Raw genomic sequence first — 22,292 nt, 5'->3', positions numbered from 1 at the left:
GAGTTTGAGTAAACTCCAGGAGTTGATGATGGACAGGGAGGCCTGGCATGCTGCAGTCCACGGGGTCATAAAGAGCTGGACATGACTGAGTGACTAAACTGAGCCCAACTGATGGCAGCGAGGGAGGGGAATACCAAGCTGTGGCAGTTCTCTGGCTGTGAAAGGTAAGGAGGAGTAATAAAATGTCATTTCCTTTATGCTGAACCTTTGTTCCCTTTACCCATGGCCCATAAATGGTTAATCCCATAACTCTAAATTGGAGAAGCTTTCTGCCTTCTGTAAAGTTTGATTCCTGGAGGCAGATTTTTTTTTTTATTCCTGCAAGTGTCAGATAATTGGAAGGGTGGAGTCATGCTTTAAACCACAACACACCTTTGTCAGGACTTGTTTGGAAGCAAAGAACTGAAAGAAACAAGGGGGAGAGAAGTGAACATTTTTGAAAGATCACTCAGCTCTAACACACCTTGGCTGGGTCTGGATAAAAAAAAAGTGGGAACAGCAAACAGTCTAGAAGAAAACGTCAGGGGAAGAAAGAAGGGGCATTTACTCAAAGTTGTTTCCGATTCCTTCGGCATCTCAAACTAGGTAAGTCATAGGAATTTGGTGGTTCTCACTTCTTGTAAGACTTTAATTTGAGGTTTGCCGCTGAGAACTTGAATGTTTGTCAGAGAATCTAAGATGACATTCTTTAATTTCCAGTGTTCTGTTGATGTGATTAATTGATCATAAATGATTAGTTTGACTTATGTGTTCTACTTAGGGTAGGTCTTTTAGAGGGACAAGAAAGTTTTGACAGTGGGAAAGAGAATAAAAAAGCCAGTGAAGATAAAGTGAACTCTGATGACAAGATTTCTTTGGTATTGTTTTCAGTATTGTAAAATGACTTGTGTTAAACTGTTTTATAGAATATAAAGAGTTTAAAATTCCTTCTCTCTCAATCTCGGTTTCTCTCTCCTTCTCTCTCCCTACCCTTCTTTACTTCCCCTCTCTCCCCTTGATAGCAGAGAACAGCTCAGAAATCAAAGTGTAGCTGAGTGGGGGTTTCTAGAAGTAACCCCTGAGCACCACTGTGCTCCCCCAGAGTCTGTGCTGGCACGTTCTGACGAAGCTCAAGGGGCTGGCTGTATATCACACTCTACACTTATTACCCCTAATCTAAAGGAAAGTGAAATATCTGAAATGATATAGTTAATCCAGGAACTTCCTGGAGTCAAACTTGGAACAAGAAAAAAAAAAAAATCTGTCACATTTTACAGGCCAATGTAGACCAAAAGAAATTCATTTTGGGATGAGAACTACCAGTTTAGGTATCTCACAGACCACATTAACTACTAACTGACAATTTACCACTTTACTTTTTTGAAGTGTTGGCAAATCCTCTAGCACCTCATTTCTTTGAGAAGCAGCTAATCAGTAGCTTAATGGTTGGATTTGTTCTTTCCATAAAATGTAGGGAGATTTTTTAAAGAAATCTGTTTGAAAAGCAGAATCATTCCTCTTACCCCCATGTGCTTTCTCTTACAGCTAAGGCACAAATCTAAGTCGAAACTAAACTAAAGCAAATGTACAGCCCCCAGTGGAGCCCTTTTGAAAATCAGAGAAGGCTTGCTTTACTCTCAGCCCCTTCAAAACCCTCCCACGAATCTGATCAGAGTTAACAGGAGGGCACTTAAAGCAAGGAGTCTTGCTTCAAGCTTGGATAGAAACCCAGATTGCTGAAACCGCTCTGACCTAAGAACTAACCACATTTTTAAATTATGCCTGACCAAAAGAAGTTTGTATCTGCCTGGTTTGGCTCATTTGCCATTGTTAGTGGTAGCAGGATTTAACCAAACATGGCTATAAACAAGCAGCTTAATCACCAAGCTAGGGCCCAAGCTCCCCCAGCCCTGGTTATGAAAATGGAGGATGCTCAATGCAGAGGTGAGGGCACCCATTGCTTGCCAGAGGGGTGTAGAGACAGAAGCCTCTGAGACTATCAACCCTAGGGCATGGGTATTCATACCCCCTGCAAACTGCTTGGCCCTTCTGTGTTAACAGAGCAATAGCTAGTGGGTGGTTTTCCCACACTTTGGTTATTTTGTTGTTTTAAAATGTAAAGTGTACAGAGATTGGAGTAACAAGAGCTGTAAGGATACCTATGATTCCTTTGCAGAGTATAGGGACATTTATTCCTAAAATAGAAAAACATTTTCTTCTCTATTCCCTTCTTTGTGCTAAAGACAAAGGGTTTCATGAATTGTTATAAGAAGGTCAGTTGAGATGGTTTTCTCTTGGTATCAGCAATTTGGCCTTGTTTGTGCCTGGGTTACACCCCATCATCAATAGGAATAGTTTTAGGTGGATGTGACATCATTTAAATGAAGCGGAAAGGGAAAAAACTCATAAAAGTAGAAAAATGATTCTGAATTGTGTTTTCTTACATAAGAAAATGGCACAGGATCATTTTTATGTCTTCAAAAGAACATTATGAAATAACCACGAAGCAGCCCCTTAGAACTATGAATGGAAATTAACATAATTTTGGAACTGAGGAGTTGAATGACCTGCTTATCCTCAGTTCTAGTAAAGTGGCCCAAACATCCCAGAAGTTTAAAATTATGCTACTTGACTGTGCTTTCGTTAAGTATTACTTTTGGGGCAAAGCGTTCAGATAAGCACTGCTGGGAGAGGCAGGCTCAGCCACGAGTCTGGGCATGTACTTTCCTTTCCCTTATGTTACACTTTTTAAAAACTCTCGGCACTTAAAATATTTAAGAAGGAAATCCTGTGGGAAAACTGTAGCCCCATGGGATGATCCCCATCCAGGTTTGTGCCTCAATCCATCATTTTCGCTTTGATAACTCACAGAAAATTTCCTCTCAGCTCTGGTTGAAAGGCATTTGTCTCCTGATACATCCCTGCCATTTCTGACTATCAGTCTGGGTAAAGCCAGCAGAGCTCCTTCCTTATTTCAGGCCCAAGAAATCATTGTGTAAGGCCATGGGATGCAGCCATGTAAGAACTCCAGGCTGAGACAGAGCTTGCATCTACCTTCACCCACCCAGGGGCCCTTCTATCTCTAGAGCACTGGCCAGTGAGGGCTCCCCTCCCTCCCATTCTGGAGGGGGGCATCTGATTTCTTAGCAGGCTATCTCCTTGTGCCCTCTGGAAGTTAGGGAACTCTTGGCTTTTTTGTTGCAGATCTTAAGGCTTCATCATTGGGACCTAAGAAAAAGATAGGGGCTACCTAGAAATGTTTGTTATATTTTTAGGTACAGAAAGAACAAGAAAACACTTGCCAGGTTGGCTGCCTAGATGCTGAGATTCTTACCAAATGGACTGGAGCTATCATCAGTCTGCCTTGATGGCTATAAGTGGAAACAACCCAGCCAATCCAAATTTATAGCTGCCAGCAGCAACTTTCATTTAAGGATGGTAATAAGTGACAACTTGTGGAAAGTTAAAGTTTCCATAGGTTGTTATGAAATATTATCCTGAAAAGAACTGTTTATAACAATTCAGGTGCTGCCATGCTAGGTGGCTCCCCACTGGCAGCCAGAGGCATGTGAACATTTAATCTCCAAAATGCCTCCTGGTTCAGAGCTGATGATGAATTAAAAAAAAAAAAAAAAAAAAAGAGGTGGAGGGAGCTTCAGAGATGCCAAAGGCAATTAATGCTTTAACGGTGGATTTCAAAGAGGGTGTCAGGCTGTACGTAGATTGGTGGGACATAGTCCTACAGGAGTACAGACAGAGTCACAAGTTAGGTTTGGCCCTCTGATAAAGAAGGACTCCACTGTTAAATTGCTCATGGAGCCTCTGCTCTTCAACTCTGGGAAACATACCTGCAAATAACTTCTGTGTCTTCTTAGATGCAGCCAGGAATTTTTCCATGATGCCTCATTCCTTGCCTAGAGCTGCATTTAAAAAACCCCGGTGAGCAAAGAGTTGGCACATTCGATCAGGCTCTGACGCTAACTGTGCAGATCTTGGTGGATTCCACCAAGTAGTTGACCAGTTGGTCTTGTGTGGTCTTGATTTTCAGTGGGGAACTCACCCCAGGCTGCATTAGGACTTTTGTCGACCTAGATAATTTTGCCTTTGTGGATGTCCTTCCTCTATTAAAAAAAAAAAAAAGACAAAAAACTGCATAAAAGAATATAATCCAAGTTAGAGTGTGTTCATTTTTCCGTTTGATTTTAAAAAGAAGTTAAACAATTTTTGTGGGCCCCTGAAAGTATGATGGGACTAGGCCCTGTGCCCATTGCACCTAGTGGATAAGTAGACCATAAAGTCACCAGGCAGGAGAAAAAGACTGAAAGGAGAGATCTTCAAGAAAGGGGTGTCCTGGGTGGGAGTAGCTTGCTCCAGAATTCTAAAATCCCGATTTGAACTGCACCCAAAAGATCAAGTAGGAGGAAAGGAAGGTTGGGCAGAGAGAACCCCAGGGAAAGCCAGGTTTCAAGTCCTTGCAGAGCCTGAAACTGGTAACTACAGCCAAAAAGCACCCAGTTGGAACAGGGATCCTTGCCTTGGTCTCCTGAACCGTGATCCTCCCCAGCCCAGCCCAGCCCCACCCCTGAAGTCAGCCTTGCCTCATCCCATCCACACTTCAGGACACAGTGTACAAGATCTCAGTGATTTTTCTGCCCAGAGTAAGAGTGAAGAGAGAACGTAGATGACTTGTACAAATCTTTTCCTATATATTTCAATAGATTTTACATTGACTTTCCTGTTGTTTTTTTTCCTACATAAGTCTGTAAAGAAGCATAGTAGGGCTGTTGTTTTAAAGAGGAAATTTCATGTTGTGAAGTATAAAGTTCCACACAAGTATGACCATCATAATGGTTTTTATCCTGATTTCAACCCATCAAACATCATTCTCACATCTGAACTTCAAATAATGAAGCATGAATGTCTTCTATTCACAGAGCATTGTATAGAACACTGAACACTGTGGTATACATCAAAATGAATTAGCTGAAAGCACCACATGCTTTGAGAGATATTGTACTACTTGGCAAAAAGTGGAAGTTTTATAGTCAAATGTCAGGGTGCCAGATCTATGTAAGACCTTTAATGCTCAGCAGGGTGCAACCTGGTCAACTAGACCCTGAAAAAAAAAAAAGATCTCAGTACAAAAGAATAGGATCCAAGCTGGAACTATTAAATTACTCCCTAACTAATACGAGAAATGGGAATGACTCTTATTAAAATATATGCACACGAAAGAATTATGCTTTGAATCCTGGGAATCCAGTTTTAGTTCTCAGCTTGAATAGTAGGGACCTACGTTTATGAAAAGGGGTGGTAATGGACATGGCTATTCCTGGTTTTGGCTTTTTCTGTAGGTGGCGATGATATGGATGTAACCAAGAACAAACGAGATGGCACTGAAGTCACTGAAAGAAGTAAGAGTGTGATAATTGTCATTATAAAAGTGATAAAAAATTTGGAAAAAGTAAATAATTCGTCCCTAATTCTACCACAACTACTGTATCTTTTTTTCTATTTCTTATGCTGTTTTTAGTTTTTTCTTAGTTTTTTGCTCTTTTTTTCACTGTACAATTTTAAATGTATTCCTAAATAGGCTTTATTTTTTCCTTTAAGAAGGCTTTTGTTGATTTTTTATATACACTTGTAATCGAAATGTGTTCTGTTTTTTTCTTCAAAGACCAGAATTGCCATTTCAATGTTACAGTTTTTATAACCAACACTTTTAATGATTTCATAATATCCTGTTGAATGAATTTACTAGAGTTTATTCAATCGTGTTCTTATTTAGGGATACAGCGTGATGGAAATCCAAAAGAATAATATCCCCATTACTGCAGGGACAAAGCTGGAGTCACACTGGTGTCGTAGTTGCAATCTACACTGAAAACTGAAAACAGGCACATTTCTTTTGTGAAACTGCCCAAATGATAAATTCAGAGACATTTAAACTGTCCCCTTAGCAGCTCTAACTCTTTCATCTATCCTGTGACTTTCATATATCTCCAATTAAAAAAAAAAATCTCTGCGTCCACAGACTTGGGACTCTTAAGAAATAATTTATTTTTATGTGTCATAGAATCCCAAAAGTCCACACAACAAGAGGTTTAGTGAAAGCTCAGGGACTATTATTCAAATCAGGCTGCCATTTTTGTCTCTACACCATTTCCTTTTATGCATGCGATGCTGCTTCTGCTCCTTTAATAACCCCGCGTTGCTGCTAAGACAACCAAACTAATAGGAACACGCAGAGTGAAGAAAGAAAGGGTGACGAGTGGGAGCAGTAACACCCGGGTGGGAAGAAGCAGTTGCCAGCACACAAAGTGACGCCCCACCACCTTCTTCATCCTTTTCTTCTTTCATGAGCCACACCTGCATACATACCGCATATATGCATATACTTGGGCCTGTGCACACACATATGGGGGAGAAGTGTGATTTCAGAAAACGAGGCTCCCCCCTGTCTAACCCAGGGGGAGGGAGTGGTTGGTGATGGTCACAGTCAGAGCACAAAATTGGCCCAGTGATGGTTTCAGAATCTACCCACCCCCCATGCTGCTGTAGAGGAGAGAGTGATTCAGGAAGGCAAGAGTTCTTTATTCTAACTGGTGTTTTTAAAAAACACAAAAAACATTTATGACCTCCATAGCCTCACCACCACTTGGCACCTTCTCCATTTCAGGAGGCAAAGGGACTGACTCTCAAGTCTGTCTTGATATTCACCTGTCCATGATTTCACCAAGCACCAAATGTGACTTATCAACCCCCTTCCTTCGTACATCTCCTCACACTCAGGCATGGCCCTGAAGATTTTAGAATGAATTATGCGTCCTTGAGATACCCCCAGATTCACAAAGAAGTTCAAGGTCATTATCCACATCATAGTGGAATCAGCCAGGAAGATGTCCTGGCCTCAGCTGGACTGGGTGACTCTTCAGAAGGGACAGTGCAGAGAAAAGTGGGTTGAGGTTCTGATCCTCCTTCAAAGGTGAATCCAAGCCTGGGCTAGATCTAATTGTTAGATGAGAGACATTAATGCATGGTAACTCATTTTTCAAATCAGTGGGTAACTAACTACTTTTGGTCCCAAAGAAATATAAACCTATTTTCTAGGTACATTAAGTCCCATTGTTATTGCACCTATTTGCTTTTGCTTTTACAGAAGGTCAGATCAAATCCCTTGAAGCACAAGCATATAAAAATCTACCTTGAACCTAATTTAATGTGCTGAGCTTATGAAAGATGTGAGGCCTTGCCAAAGTGGAGGAATTGCAGTGCATTATGTAAGATCTCTTTTCTTTCTGTTTTTCTAGTCATCACAGAAACAGTAACTACAAGACTTACATCCTTACCACCAAGTAAGTGACTTATTTTGAGAACTTGCTTCTCACTAAGGCTCATGTGAAGGGCTCCACGTGTAACTTTTTCATGGGCTCTCACTCGTCAGTCCAGCAAATCCAGAATATCGGAAATCTTTTTTTTAACAGCTGTGTTGACTTTAACTTATATCCCACAGACTGCACCAGTTTGAAGTGTGTAATTCAATGGTCATTAGTGCATCCATAGAGTCATGTGGCCCCTTTGCAACAATCTAATTTTAGAACATTTCCATCCTCTCTCCCCTCTCCCTGGCCCCTAAAATACACAAATCTGGTTTCTGTCTCTCTAGATTTGATTGGACACTAAAATATCAGAAATCTTCTCCGGCCTGGGCCTGGGTTAGGAAGAGGGAACCATGGTCAGGCTTCTGTTTCAATCTGCTCTTCTCTCAGGAGGTCGCTGGGGTTAGTGGATTCTATAATGGAAATCCAAGCCCCCGAGCTAGCCCTGCACCTCCTGGGAATCCTGGTTCAGGAGGGGGTGGGAAGCCCCCGCATCCACACATAGGTTGGAGCATGATGGGCTGCCAGGTCAAACACCATCCTCATAGAGCTGTCACTCGGCCCTCTGACACTTCCAGGGGCCGCCAGGTCCAGGGCACTGGCCAGGCATTCATAAAAGTCCAACCCGGGCCCTGGCCTCAAGGAGTTTTCATCACTTGCTGACTTTTCTAATACTTAAATGACCCTAATCAGCAACCACCCTGGGAACTTTCTTTTTAAATTCAGTAGAACATTTGCTCTTGACATTTGTATCAAAAACAAACAAAATAAGATCCATGTGGTGCCGGTGGGAAAGGGGCCCCAAACCAAGAGGGTCGTGGGTGAGAGGCCAGGGAAGGTGCGTGAGAGGGGCTGCTGAGTCCACTTGTAAATTGTCACCTGCTCCTCATTTCTGCAGAAGGGGGGACCAGCAATGGCTATGCTAAAACAGGGTCTCTGGGTGGAGGGAGCCGGCTGGAGAAACAGAGCCTGACGCATGGCAGCAGCGGTTACATAAACTCAAGTAAGTGCCTGCTGGGGGGAGGGGTTGGGGAAGGGCAGCTGGGCAGGGAGAGGGATCACCACCACTGTCTGTCACTCGTTCCAAATGCCCCAAAGAGTTGTGAGGCCTATTTCAAATGGGATCAGTTGTCATTATGTCCCCAATATAAGTAACATGATTAAGAAGCCTTCCTAGAGAGGTGACTCCTTTCCCACTGAACTACTTACTCTCTTTAAGTCATTTCTTTTAGAAAAGGGTATGCATGTCTGAGGGTTTACAATTTGAATTAACAACAACAAATCAACAAAAGAAACTTAATGATTAGGTTACTGTGCTAAGGAAATCCGGTGACATACAATCCCAGACTGTGTGAGTTTCTACTGGGCAAGCATCCAACACAGACCCAATAGATCCCAAAGAAATAATATTTCCTGGTAACTTTCAACTGAAACACAACAAACAAAGCAGGGAAAACACATATATACACACATTGCCTCTAAAGCTATAGTTTTAAACTTTTTACTTTATATTGGAGCATAGCCAATTAACAATGTTGTGGTAGTTTCAGGTGGATGGCAAAGGGACTCAGCTGTATGTATAAATGTATCCATCCTCCCCCAAACTCCCCTCCCACCCAGGCTGCCAGATAACATTGAACAGAGTTCCCTGTGCTATATAGTAGGATCTTGTTGGTTATCCATTTAAGATACCACAGTGTGTACATGTCCATCCCAAAGTGAAATGGGGTGAAAGTTGCTTAGTCGCGCCCAACTCTTTGAGATCTGTATAGTCCATGGGATTCTCTAGGCTAGAATACTAGAGTGGGTTGCCTTTCCTTCTCCAGCGGATCTTCCCAAGCAAGGGATCGAACTCAGGTCTCCAGCACTGCAGGCGGATTCTTTACCAACTGAGCCACAAGGGAAGCCCATCCCAAACTCCCTAACAATCCTTTACATCCATTCCCCATTCTCTCCCCCTGCCCACCCCCGACCCCAATCTGCAACTGGAAGTTCATTCTCTAAGTCTGTGAGTCCAGAGTCATTTTTTAAGTCTTGGAATGACACTGAAGAGAAGACCCAAGATATGCAAACAGCTGAGCTGCCCGACTCACACAGTCTGGGGTTGTGTGTCGCCGATTTCCTTACCTGCACATGTCCTTACCTGTGGAGAGACAGTTGCATGTGAGCTTGCATTCCGGTGCACCCAGCAGTGGTCTACAATTACAGGCCAGGTCTTTAGGAAACATCCTGCTTCTCCACTTCCATGCACTTTGGCTACAGACAGAAAGGACCTCCCCGCCTTTCAGGGTTCTGGGAAAGGGCAGCAGCAGTAATTCCACCTCCGTTTCTGAGCACCCTTTTGGTCACGCTCTGCTGAAGGCCTCTGGCCCCTCCATTGGGCCCTCCTTCATTAGGACTGACTGCGTGTACCTAGTATAACTGTATGTCACCCTGTGAAGTGCTCTGAGGGTTTATGTCTTTCCCCACTTGTAGGTGGGAGCATGCGAGGCAATGCCTCCACCTCCAGTTACAGGAGGGCCCATTCACCTGCCTCCACTCTGCCCAACTCACCAGGCTCGACTTTCGAGAGGAAGACTCATGTCACCCGCCATGGAACATATGAAGGTATGGGCCCCACAGACTTTAAGAAAGAACTACTTTCTCCCCTCAGTAGCTTCTCTCATCCTTTGAATGAATTCAGTTATTGTCCTAAAGTAGAGCCTCTGGCATGACTTTCTGGTGGGGCTACTTCACAGGCAACAGGACACATAGGACTTGAGCTCAGGGAAGAAGTCAAGGCAAGACACCCAGCGTGGGGTTATCCACAAAGGGTTGTTAGCAGAAGTTGGAAACTGAAGGAGTTTGTCAGGGAAGAGAGTTCAAAAGCAGAAGGGAACACAGAAAGATAAAGTTTGGGGGAAAATGGAGAAAGAAGAGCCAGATCACAGAAAGGAGGAGTCAATGGCAATGCCATTTAAGTCAGAGAGAGAGGGGGCAAGCTTATGATCAATAAGGAGGAGGTGAGAGGAAGACATCTGGGGTCCCTAAGGTTACTGCAATTCCTGGTGATCTACATAAATCTACAGTTTTAGTGGAAAACAGACAAGCCAGGTGCAAATGGGTCTAATAGTGAATGAGATGGGTACTAGTGACGGAAAAGCAGGGTATCTTGCTTCTGGATATCCCAGTAAATGATTTTGACCCAGGGCTGCCAAGGATAGGGAGAATCCTAAATCCAGGCCAGAAGGAGAGGATCACCACAAGTGCATCCTGCTTCTCTGCCAGCACCGGTCTCTTCATTTAACAAGGCCCACTCTGGAACAAGCCGCACGAGGTCAGAGAACTGCTGGTGCTGACAGCAGGTTCAATTGATCAGAGATGGGTCAGCGGCATCAGCACTGCTTAGGGCAGAGTTGAGGAAGTGAAAACAAAAAGGAAATGAAACAGTTCAAACAACTTGTTTGAACAACTTCAGTTGTCCTTTGTTCAAACCTTGTCCCACCAAAGTAAATCAGTGACCAGAAGGAAGTGCCACAAGCAAGGCCCTTGGGCATAATATGTTTAAATCCTGGGCTGAACACCCAGGCTGCAGAGGTGCAGAAAGGAACCACTCTCTCAGAAGCTATTTGGGTTTAAGTGGCCATTTGTACTAAGTGTTTGTCTTTTCTCCAGGGAGCTCCAGCGGCAACTCTTCCCCTGAGTATCCTCGGAAGGAATTTGGTATGTCCTATCCTATTTTCTAAAGAAATGGTGGGTTCTTCTAGAAGAGTCTGACCTCTGCTGACCTCTTTTTCTCGGCTCTTTTCCTGAAGCATCTTAAGGGGACAAATGGTCAGACGCATCAGTTTGCTGTCAAAAGTCTTTGCTCATGAAATGGCAAGCTTCTCATACAAGGCTCAGGCTTGGGCAGATAAGCCCTAAGGCCAGGCAACAATCATAGAGTTTTCCCTTCCACAGGACCCACAGAGACCTTCCTACAAAGGGGAGCAGGGGTGAGAATGCACAAATATCAAACAACCCAGCACCTCTACCACAGCAGCCTCAAAGGGGCACTTTTTAACCAAATGAAACCCGAGGTGGGATCTTAAATCTTGAGTCCATAGTCTTGGGTTCCCACTGTGCATAAGAATTGATGATATGAGTGATTATAATTTCATTTGTTTACTTGCTTACAGTGCAAAAACCAAGACAGTCTCTAACAAAAAACTAAAGGAAAGACCTGGCAGTCTTTTAATATATTTAATCAATGTGATCAACCAGTCCAAATGGATCATGATTGCCTTAGTTAACATTCTAAGTATGAGCCAATTTAACATTCATTTGCTAACTTAACACCCTAAACACACTGGGGCTTACATAACTTTTGCTGCCCTTTGGCCATGTGGGCATCATTTATTAAACATCCACCATCTGTAAAGGTTTCTATCTGGATATAAATGCACTATGAAAACAACCTCCCCCACCCAAATAGGTCTGCCTCCATATCACAGATATTTAGCATGCCACCTCTTATATATGCCTAATATTACTTTTCTTTGTTTCTCAGCATCTTCTTCAACCAGAGGACGTAGCCAAACACGAGGTAATCTCTGTCACTGGGTTCAGTTCAGTTCATCCAACTAGTATTTTCTGAACATCTAACGTGTGTCCAGACATGAGCCAGGAAAAGTGAGGAGTAAAGAATGAATAAGCCATGGTTTCTGACCTCAAGGAGCCTATAGCACCTGGGGGTCTCCTTTGGGAAGGGTGGATTATTGACAGCAGTCTAGTAAGCGTGTGGAGTGGTTCGCTCTACTGTGGATTGTCTGAAGGTGCTAGCATCACATTTCATTTCACGTCCAGTCTCCTGGGTGACTTCAAGTTGTGCTGTAATTGCATTTACACTGAAAAAAAAAAAATGAGCACAAGCCCCTCTTTTTCACTGTTGCAGGGGACGAAGTTCTCTGTGAGAGTTTTGCACTCTCCGCAACTGCTTGTGGATAAGGCCCTAGGAGGGAATGTGGTCCTGGAGAAAGTTGCCCTTGATTTATCCGGTGAGGGTGGCAAGGAGTGTGTCAGGGCAGTGCTGAAGGCAGGATTCCTAGGCCCTGGGCATTCACAAGGGTCAGTCTAAGCCTCCCAGGGCCCTGGAAAGTTAGGCACATACCAACCACACACAACTTGATAGTTGATTGACCCTGATGCTCCTCCTGAAACTTAGAATGTTAAATCACCCACTTGCTGCCCTAAAGAGGCCAAGATGACTAAGGAAATACTATAATTCTCTTGCTATTGGCTAAGAAACCCTGGAGACAGGAGAGCAGCTTGGTTCTGGTAAAGGGGAGTGGGCCCTAGGAAGCTGTTCTGAGTCGCTCAGTCGTGTTCAACTCTCTGCGACCTCATGGACTGCAGCCTGCCAGGTTCCTCTGTCCATGGGATTCTCCAGGCAGGAATACTGGAGTGGGTTGCCATTTCCTCCTCCAGGGCCCTAGGAAAGGGGTTGGTTATTGCCGATTGTGATGGCTCCTCCAGGCTCAGCCTGAGGTTTCTGCTCTCAGCGGCTGGTGGGGCGGGGGGCAGGGGGGAGGGCACTGTGGTCCGGGGTAAGGAGAGGACACCTCTTTCTAAGCAGCACTCATCCTGGGCACACCTAGGTTTTCTGTCCCCGGATCACAGAGCAGCCCAAAGATGAATCTGCAGCTCAGAGCTCAGTCAGGCACTGTGGGCCCAGCCCCTTCTCTCACAGCTGTTCCGTCTCTCCCCTGTACAGAGAGCGAGATCCGAGTCCGACTGCAGAGCGCGTCCCCGTCCACCCGCTGTAAGTGCCTCCGTCCTGGGAGGGACCCAAGAGTCCAGGGCTCCTGTTGTGTGTGCACAGCCACTCGTGCCATAAATGACAGGTCTAAGGTTGTGACGGGGACCCAGGGCTGCGTGCAGCGGTGAGGAGCTGAGCAAATCCTGGGCCCTGCTGCTCTGTAGTTCACAGGCAATAAAGCGCCAGCCATGACCGCTCCGGGACGGAGGGAGCCGGGGCCAGAGGAGTCTTCCCGAGTCAGTCAGTCCCTGGAAGGGAGACTGAAGGAGGGTCTCAGAGAGAGGAGTGGGCAGAGACACGGGAAGAAGTTTCAGTACACCCGAAGGAAAAGGAGCAGGAGGGGACTCAAGGAGGTGGTTAAGACCAGAGAAGGCAGACGTGTGAGAGTTCGAACCTGGTTATCTCAGATGTCAGGGATTCCCTTGTCTGTTGACCATGTGGCACTCCTGTTGTTGGGTAGGTGGGAGCCAAGAACAGACCAGGAAGAGAAAGAGCTGGCTCGGGTGGCTCAGGAATCAGAGACTGGGACTTGTCCCAGGAGCTCAGGGCCTGGGCTGTGGGATCCAACGCCAGGCCTGACACGGTCTCACCTGAGTCTTTCCAGGCTTGGGAAGGGGGTTGTGGAGCACAGAGTCGGGAGCTCTCAGGGGTGGGGGCGCCTGGGCGGTCCTCTGGCACATGTTGTCAGCAAATGTCTCCTCTCACACGTTGCCCTTGCGCCATGCTGCCCTCCTCTTCTGTTTGCAACCTTGGGAGGCACAGCATGTTTTACTCCACTGAATCACCTCATTGCAAATCCTCATTGCCAGAGGGTCTGGAAATTAACTCACAGAAAAGCAGCATAATGTTTAAGAGTTATGGGCCACACATTCCTTTTGACACTTCAGAGCATACAAGGTCAGAGACCCCACACCTGAGGCAGCCTCTGCCCAGATGAGAGTACCGCTGAACCATTTGTTTCAAGGGGTCTTGTTCTCTGGCTATCCCAGGTGTGAATGCTCCCCCCGATCCAGGACGACAGGGTCTTCCAGCCACAGAATCTTCTCTGTGATGTCTAATTAGGAAATACCTACTGAGGACTTTGACCTCTTTGTAGAGCCACTAGATTTATGAGGCTATTAACATTATGAAGTGCCAGGTTAATCAGTGCTATAAATTGACAAAACACAGAAATGACAAGGCTATCCAGAAATGTCCCAGCAGGCTTCATCCTCCCCAGTGTTCAGGGTGCCGTGAATATTCACCACTGCAACTGGACTTGGGAAGGAATCCCAAGCCGAATGAAAAACTAGGGGATTCCTTTCAGGGACAGAATTGGATGACGTCAAACGTTTGCTCAAGGGGAGCCGCTCAGCAAGCGTGAGCCCCACCCGGAGTTCCTCTAACACACTCCCCATCCCCAAGAAAGGCACCGTGGAGACCAAGGTGGTGACAGCGAGCTCCCAGTCAGGTAAGCCCCCTGCCCCAGGCTGCTGTGGAAGGAAGGGAGTAAGGTGACAGGTGTGCCCAGGCAGGCTTTTCAGGATGCAGCGGAGACTTCGCAAAACGCTGAGCACTGCTCTTCCTGCAGCGTGAAAATGTGGACTGCATCTTCTCACCTCCATCTGGCCAACCTTCCCATGTGCAGGCCATCGTCTGGCTCTAGAGCCTAGAGATTCTTCCAGGAAATTCTTGACTTGTGCTGGGAATGTGTTGGCCAGGTTCCCCGAAGGAAGAATATTGGGGAAAGTTGTAGTGTTTTCTGTCATTCATTCACTCATCCGATAAACATTTATTATGTACTGCCTCTATTCCAAGCACTGGGCACTGTGGAAAGACAGTGAGCAGGGTAGACTGAGGGGAAGACAAGCAGACTGAGTGTAGTTCCAGACTCATACATCATGTGCCTGCCAAGTGCAAGGCGGGTTCTGTGGGAGGCAGAGAGATGAATCAGCAGGTCCCTGGGGGGAGGTGAGGAGAGAAGCCAGTTCTGCTATATATGAGATGACGCTTTCCTCTCACTACTGAAAAAAAAAAAAAAAAAAAAACCTTGAGTTAGCAATCTTTTGTTTTTCAATATAAAACCAAAACCTCAGAGTAGTTTGTGACCTGTGTGACTAACTCCCACTCAGTTTGTTAATAAGCAGAATTGGTTTCAGATTTGAGATGCACCCAATGCCACTCAGGGTAACAGCATGCCCCTTGGGCCTGGTTGGCACAAAGAAATGTTTAAGGAGCGTTCAACAGGAGAAGGCTGCCACCGGTAGAGAGTGGCCTTGGAACTGAGGACTTCCCTTTCCGCGCTGCTGTCTGGAATTCTACTGTAAAGGAGTTGTAGCTCCGTGGCATCTGTGAAGGGGAGTCAGCAACAGAGAGAGAGAACATTAGCAGGGACAGTGCACTGGGAGATGGTGAGGGGGGCTTAGAAGGAGAAATGGGTGGACCCTAGGGCAAAATTTACCTACTTCAAATTTCATCAAGAGCCAACAAGAATTTCTGACCCAAGAGATCAGGTTTTCACCAGCAACAAGATTTCAGACAGAAGTGGGATGACCAACTCCTGCAGTTTCCTTAGACTGAGGGAGTTGCCAGGACTAGGACCTTCCAGGCTATAACTGGAAAAGTCCTGGCAAACCAAGCCCACTGGGTTCCTCAGCACAGAGAATGGGTTTGTCTCACTGGGGTGTGTGTATGCTTTCAGTGTCTGGCACCTATGATACAACCATCCTGGATACCAACCTTCCCTCCCATGTGTGGTCCTCCACGTTGCCAGCGGGGTCCTCCATGGGCACCTATCACAACAACATCACAACCCAGAGCTCATCCCTGCTCAACACAAATGCCTATTCTGCAGGATCAGGTATGTGGCTCACGGCTCACAGCCCCTCCCTGTCCTGACCCCTCCACATTTCACGCTGGAGCTGAACAGCCCCACCAGCATATGCCATCCCCATGGCTTCCTAGAAGGACTTCCTGTGGCCAAGCAGCCCAAGATTTTTCCACTGGAACTTCAGTTCAATTTCTATGCTGATTCCTTTGGTGGAATGCACACACACACACGCACATATGTATCTATATAGGATGAGAAAGAACATGAAAACAAATATAAGGATTAACTGTGTGAACTTGAGAGATCATTTAACTTCTCTGGGTTTTAAGTGCCCTCTCTATGAAGCAGTCACGAACGAGAAGGGCTTGGCTGGAATCGATGTCCATTCAAAGCCCCCACCAACCTGCAACTGCCCATTGGCTATTATGACCGAAGGCACACCATGCAGTAATGATTGGTTCCATGCTGCAAAGCAGGAGCCCAAGGTTTTCCTAAAAACGATAGTGTTACACAGTGCAATGCTGGCCTTTCTTCCAGCGCTTCTCTGCCCCTCTTCTGTGTGGATGTACTCTCACCAGCCTTCTTCCCTCCCCCTCAGTCTTTGGAGTTCCAAATAACATGGCCTCCTGCTCCCCAACTCTGCAGCCCGGAATCAGCACCAGCTCCTCAGGTCAGTGCTTGCAAGCTTGTAAAAAATGGTTGCTCTTGCCTAGTGAGGGAAATGGAATGATTTGTAGGGAAGATGTTCTTCCTGACCAAGAGCATGAGGACTTCTCCATACACATGGCAGCACAGAAGCAGTAACCAAGGAGCTGCATTAGAAGACTCAGAGCCGGCCCTCCATCATAGACACAGCTCAGTCCCCAAGGAAAAGGGGGCCAGAGGCTACACTTAAGTGCTTATTCTGTGCCTGTACCTTTATCTAATAGGAGAGGCGGAGAGATGGAAGTAACAACATTTTTAGGTGGAAAGCATTGTTAATTTACAAAGAACTTAACCGCATCTTAAATGTTGTAGTTCCTTGGGGGTCTCAAACAATGTTACTGCTTTGCTTCCAATGCAGATGTATAATCTTTTTAAAGTATTTATTCACTCTATTTCCACATACATCATCATAGCCTATATGTAAATAAGTTATCAGCCCATTTCTTTTGTTAAAGGAATTTGTCTTCTTTCTGTGTTATCATGACTAATATCACATAGTGATGTAGGCCGTTTTTATTTTCCTTGGCCTTCTTAACTTCTGATTTCAACACCTCCAATTAACTAGTGTCCCACAAACCCAGCAGATACCAGATTCAAGCTTTTTTCCTCTTGCCTTTGCTAGTTTACTCTGCAAAATCCTGACTGAGGAGGATAGGCTGATGTTGGATTTTGTGCCCCAAACTCCAGATAGGATGGAATACAAGAAGCTGTTAGCTAGGGAGGAATGAGCTTCTACACTGTTAAAAACAGACAACCAAACCAGCCTTTGAAATACTTCTGGGGGTGAGAGGACTTCTAGGTGCTTGAGTCAGAAGGAAAAATAGGGTCCTGTGCTGTTAGTGCCTCAGCCATTGTGTCTGGATCTGCAGTTCCCATGCTGTGTACCAAGGCACCCTAGGGTCCTGCAGAGAAGGGAACCCCTGGGATATTTGAAATTTTTGAGGCATACAGTAACATCTGTCAGACCCTACGCAAACTGCTACTATTAAGTTGTGTGGACCTAAGTTACTCAATAAATGGAGCTTAGGAATTTTCTGGGTGGGGCGGTGGGGGGAAGAGCAGTGTTTAAAAAATTACTACGTCAGTAAGAGTGTGGGAACTGAGAAGGTTCAGAATCTCTGTCATATGCAAGGGCATTCATCGTGAAAATGGTTTAGGGGGCTCCTGGGGCTGGCTGCCTTACTTAGAGGGCCTCACCTATGTACCTGCTCTCACCTGTCCTCAATTCCTCTCAGTGTTCGGCATGCAGAACAATCTGGCCCCCAGCTCATCCACCCTGTCCCACGGCATGGCTGCCACCTCCACAGGTCTGTAACTGGGGTTTGGAGTCTAGGAGCTGGGAAGCAATGCCTCTTTGCAGCTATTTCTCACAATAGCCTTTTCAGCAATGGAATTAGAGGGACCAAAATGTCCCTAAAAGTCAACTGACCTTTCCCATCAAAGAAACAACCCTCCATACACTGACCAGAGATGCCAATCTCAGTCAAGTGCTGGCTCAGACATGAGTGAGAGCCTTGCTGGGGGTGTGCCCTCTGTGTCCCCATGTCTCACCACTGTCCTTAACTGCCCACTGTCACTGCATATCAATCATTTGGCTGACTTTATAGTGCACCCCTCTGTGCAGACCTGGGGGAGGCAGGACAGAAGAGGCACGAGCCTCAGCCTTTGCCCTCAACTTGCTTACTGTTCAGTTGGAGGGCTTTTCTGGTGGCTCAGATGGTAAAGAATTTGCCTGCAGTGTGGGAGACCCGGGTTCAATCCCTGGGTCAGGAAGATCTCCTGGAGAAGGGAATGGCTATCCACTCCAGTATTCTTGCCTGGAAAGTCTCATGGGCAGAGGAGCCTGGCAGGTTACAGTCCAGGGGGTCGCAAAGAGTGAATGTCTCACACATATGAAACATCTGGGAGATCCTGTAAGAGAGCATGAATTAAGCTGTGCCGAGCAGGTGTTGGTACTGTAGGAGTTCAGAAGGGAAGTAGATGTCGGGGGGTAGGGGAGTCTAAGAGGACTTCGTGGAGGAGGTGGCCTTTGGAACAATCCTCCAAGGATGAGGATTATATCATACAAAGTTTCATCTAAGTTGCTGTTGTCCCCATGGCTGGAGAGAGTTGAGTTCATGATTCATTATTATTCTGTTCATTACTATTGTTCAGTATTATCTTCCTCTCCCCTGGGGAGGCCGCCTGTCTGCCAGGGCAGGTCAGCTGCTTCTGCACAGTGTGGAGCTGTCTCCTGTGCCCCACTCATCTAGTGGTTCTTGCCTCGCAGCATACGGTGTGAAGAAAAACATGCCCCAGAGCCCCACTGCTGTGAGCACTGGGGTGTCCACTTCTGCAGGTAAGTGCTGCCGCCAGCTACCGGAGGCAGGCCAGCACACCGGAAGGTCTGTCCCTTAGCCACATGTGGCAGGAGGGGACATAACTCATGGGTGGTCTGAGGTCTACAAATGGGACTCACCCTGAGGTCCTCTTGGTTGTTTCCAGGAGTGAGCGGCTGGGTGTGCCTCTCACCTTACCTTGGCCTTCCCGTCCAAGGGGGCCATGAAGCTCCACCCTCCACACCTGCCCAAGGTCAGGCCCACACAGCCCAGCCCCCACCCCTGTTGGAAGCCCCATCACAAGAGCCAGGGTGCCCCCTGGAAGCTGCTACACCCTTCCTACTTTCTGTGGCATTTTTATCAACTCGGACACATGACACATAGTAGCCTGTTTTCTCCACTGCTCTGTTCCTGGTGTGTTTCCCTCTATTCAACAAGTTATCCATCCAAAACCTGTTTACCAAGCACCTGCTTTGTGTGAGACAGTGTTCTGAGTGCCCAGCGTAGACACAGGGGCTTGCCAGGTGATTCAGTGGTAAAGAATCCACCTGCTAACGCAGGGGATGAGGGTTCTATCCCTGGGTTGAGAAGATCCCTGAAGGAGGAAATGGCAACCCGCCTCAGTATTCTTGCCTGGAAAATTTCATGGACTGAGGAGCCTGGTGGGCTACAGTCACTGTGGTTGCAAAGACTCTGATACAACTTAGCAACTGAACAGGCGCGCACTATGCAGACACAGATGAAGAGGCTAGATTCCCATTCTCACCAGGCTGACAGGTCCAATGGAGGAAGCAGATAACAGACAAGTGGACAAAGTATACAACATCATTACAGAAAATGACACGCAGTGGAAGGACAGACATAGTGAGGTGGGAGACAGGGATGTGTGCATGCTGGATGCGGTGGTCCGGAAAAGCTCCCCCAGCATGCAAACACTTAAGACTTGCCATTAGAAATGAACTTACCCACTTAACTAAAGAAGGGCCTGCCTGGCATAGCAACTTTAGCCCATTCACTGAAGATCCTATAGAGTTCAGGCGGGAGGCAGCCCCTCAGGCCAGCCCCCAGTGCTTCTGATGTTGACCCAACCTCCTGATGGCCAGGCCCAGCCACGCGGTGGGAGATGTCTCTGGTCCCCAAGATGCTTCTTAGTAATGGCTGTCAGCGTCAGCGAGAGCAGGAGTCCCTCAGACACACCCACTTATCCCTTTCTTTTTCTCCACCCTCCTTTTCTTCTTCTCCTGATTACTTCTTCTCTTTTCCTTTCCGTCCACCTTTTCCATCCTCATCACCCACTTCTTTCCTCTCCAGCCAGCACCACAAATGTCCAGAATGATGACCTCTTGCACAAGGACTGTAAATTCCTGATCCTGGAGAAGGACAACACGCCCGCCAAGAAGGAGATGGAGCTGCTGATCATGACCAAGGACAGCGGGAAGGTCTTTACAGCCTCCCCAGCCAGCGTCACTGCAAGTACGTGGGAGCCCATGAGACTCAGGTTTTGGAAGAAAGACAGTGTAGGCAAATGTCCTAGCAAGGTGGTATGAGATGTTTGAATGATGAAACCATAGTCATTCCATTCAAATGAAAACTGTCTGTTGAGTAATGTCCCAGGGTCTGCCTTGAATGCAGACAAGCTAGGAAAATTCCAGCAAAGAGCTCCTAACAGGGTATTTGGGCAATAATAAGTTACCTAACCACAGGCCCAGACTGGGGCAGGGGGGTTAACCCCAGGCAAGCAGGGCCCTCTTCCTACCAGGCCAACCTCTGCCTCTGCAAGTGGGAAAGGATGTGGGGGTGGGGGAGCGGGGAAAGAAGATCCGGGATCATCACGGTTGTGTGCACAGCTTCTTTTTCAGAGGACACCCTAAAAAAGGAAAAACAAGCTGCATACACCGACACCTACCTAGTGTCAGAAGCTAACGGTAAGAGCAAATCTGATCGCTGTCCACTTTGGCCGTTCCGTCTGTCATTGATCTGTCTTCCGAGACCTCAGACCTCAGTGTGTGGTCCTAACCAGTAGCATCATAAGACTCAGGAGCATGTTAGAAATGCAGAGTCCTGGGCCCTAACCCAGACCTGCTGTGTCAGAGACTGCATTTTCCCAAACTCCCCTATTGATTCGTGTGTGTTTATCATGGAAGCAAAGACTTTCTGTGGCACATCTAAAGTCCACAGTGGCATTTTTTTTCTCACCTTACTAGTCCTCCCATGACTTTCAGAACTCTTGAAAAAAAGGTTTGCAAACCACTTGCTAGCTTTTTTTTTCTTCCCAAATACCTGGATTCTGTCCTGGATTACCATATTTCCTCACATGGTGGTTCCTGTGAATCTCTCCAAATCATGGATTTCAGGGAGCTCAATAAAGGAAGAGAAAAGTTAAGCCACAGAACATTTTTTTTAATGCAAATGAAATCAGTTACAATCCTCTCAAGGTCTAACACTAAGTCTTCTACTTTTTTTTTTCCCCTAGATACTTAAGTGTTTCTTCTTTGATTATCTGAAGCTAGGTCTTCTAAAATAGCAGTTCCTTACATTTTAGGGGTGGAGGTGGGGTTGTGAAGCCAAAGGACCCTTTTCAGAACCTGGTAAAAGCTGTAAACAATTTTTCCAGAAAATCTCACACACGCCCACAAATTCAGTGATCGTGTAGCATCTGGGACTCACTCTCAGCCCTCCTGCCGGCCCATCTTTGCCTTTCTTTTCCTTCCAGTTCAGGTTAGGAGCCTGTGTGCAAAGCCTTTTAACCAAGAAATCAAGAGTAATTTCTCACAAGCACATTTATTGTGTGAACGCCATGGTCACCCCTAGTATGTCCTCCAAAAAATGTCTTGGGCTTTAAGGCCACAAAAGTTTATTACAGTGTATTTTTGCCCACTGTGAATTGTTTGCCAAGCCAAGTCTTCATCAACATAATTATTGCAGTATGAGATCCGTGAGGACTGAGTTAATGGTGTTCCTGCACATGACTGTTCCACGAGGTCCCTGGGGCACACCTACTTCAAGCCCCACAGCAGGTCCACTCACAGGCTGGACCATCCTGTCGGCTCCTGCAGTTTAAGGGCACAGCCAAAACAGTGATCTTGGTGTTTCTTTCAGGAGATGTGAAGACTGTGTCTACAAAGGGCAAGGGCTCCTCTGCAGGTGAGTAAGAGTGGCAGGTCCCACAGCAACAGGAGTGGAGGAGCTGTTGATGGTGAATGGACCAGATAACAGCCCCCTAGCATGGAGCCAGTGTACACATGAACACCCCAGCTCCAGAGTTTCCCCAAAAGCCTTCAAAGGGAGTGGGGTGGAGGGCGGTGGAGGGGTTGGCTGGGGGCCAA

At 46.4% G+C, this 22,292-nt stretch overlaps 1 protein-coding gene across 1 annotated transcript in view; it reads left to right on the top strand.

The window, feature by feature from the left end:
- The first annotated feature begins 270 nt into the window (after positions 1-270).
- The window catches only part of COL17A1 (collagen type XVII alpha 1 chain), a 47,331-nt gene continuing 25,309 nt past the window's right edge, over positions 271-22,292 (top strand). The window contains exons 1-16 of the mRNA XM_040254316.1: positions 271-585; positions 5,334-5,393; positions 7,290-7,334; positions 8,257-8,361; positions 9,834-9,965; positions 11,013-11,060; positions 11,887-11,922; positions 13,090-13,137; positions 14,441-14,584; positions 15,815-15,973; positions 16,542-16,613; positions 17,884-17,955; positions 18,918-18,986; positions 20,278-20,439; positions 20,814-20,891; positions 22,066-22,110. Of these exons, the coding sequence (XP_040110250.1) occupies positions 5,345-5,393; positions 7,290-7,334; positions 8,257-8,361; positions 9,834-9,965; positions 11,013-11,060; positions 11,887-11,922; positions 13,090-13,137; positions 14,441-14,584; positions 15,815-15,973; positions 16,542-16,613; positions 17,884-17,955; positions 18,918-18,986; positions 20,278-20,439; positions 20,814-20,891; positions 22,066-22,110 (1,264 nt within the window). The 5' untranslated portion in view covers positions 271-585; positions 5,334-5,344. The remainder of the gene's footprint in view (positions 586-5,333; positions 5,394-7,289; positions 7,335-8,256; positions 8,362-9,833; positions 9,966-11,012; positions 11,061-11,886; positions 11,923-13,089; positions 13,138-14,440; positions 14,585-15,814; positions 15,974-16,541; positions 16,614-17,883; positions 17,956-18,917; positions 18,987-20,277; positions 20,440-20,813; positions 20,892-22,065; positions 22,111-22,292) is intronic.

The sequence above is a fragment of the Oryx dammah genome, unplaced genomic scaffold (genome assembly GCF_014754425.2).
Source record: "Oryx dammah isolate SB20612 unplaced genomic scaffold, SCBI_Odam_1.1 HiC_scaffold_14, whole genome shotgun sequence".
Taxonomy (NCBI): Eukaryota; Metazoa; Chordata; class Mammalia; order Artiodactyla; family Bovidae; genus Oryx; species Oryx dammah.
The sequence above is the reverse complement of the archived record's forward strand: the minus strand, read 5'-3'. Positions and strand labels throughout refer to the sequence as shown.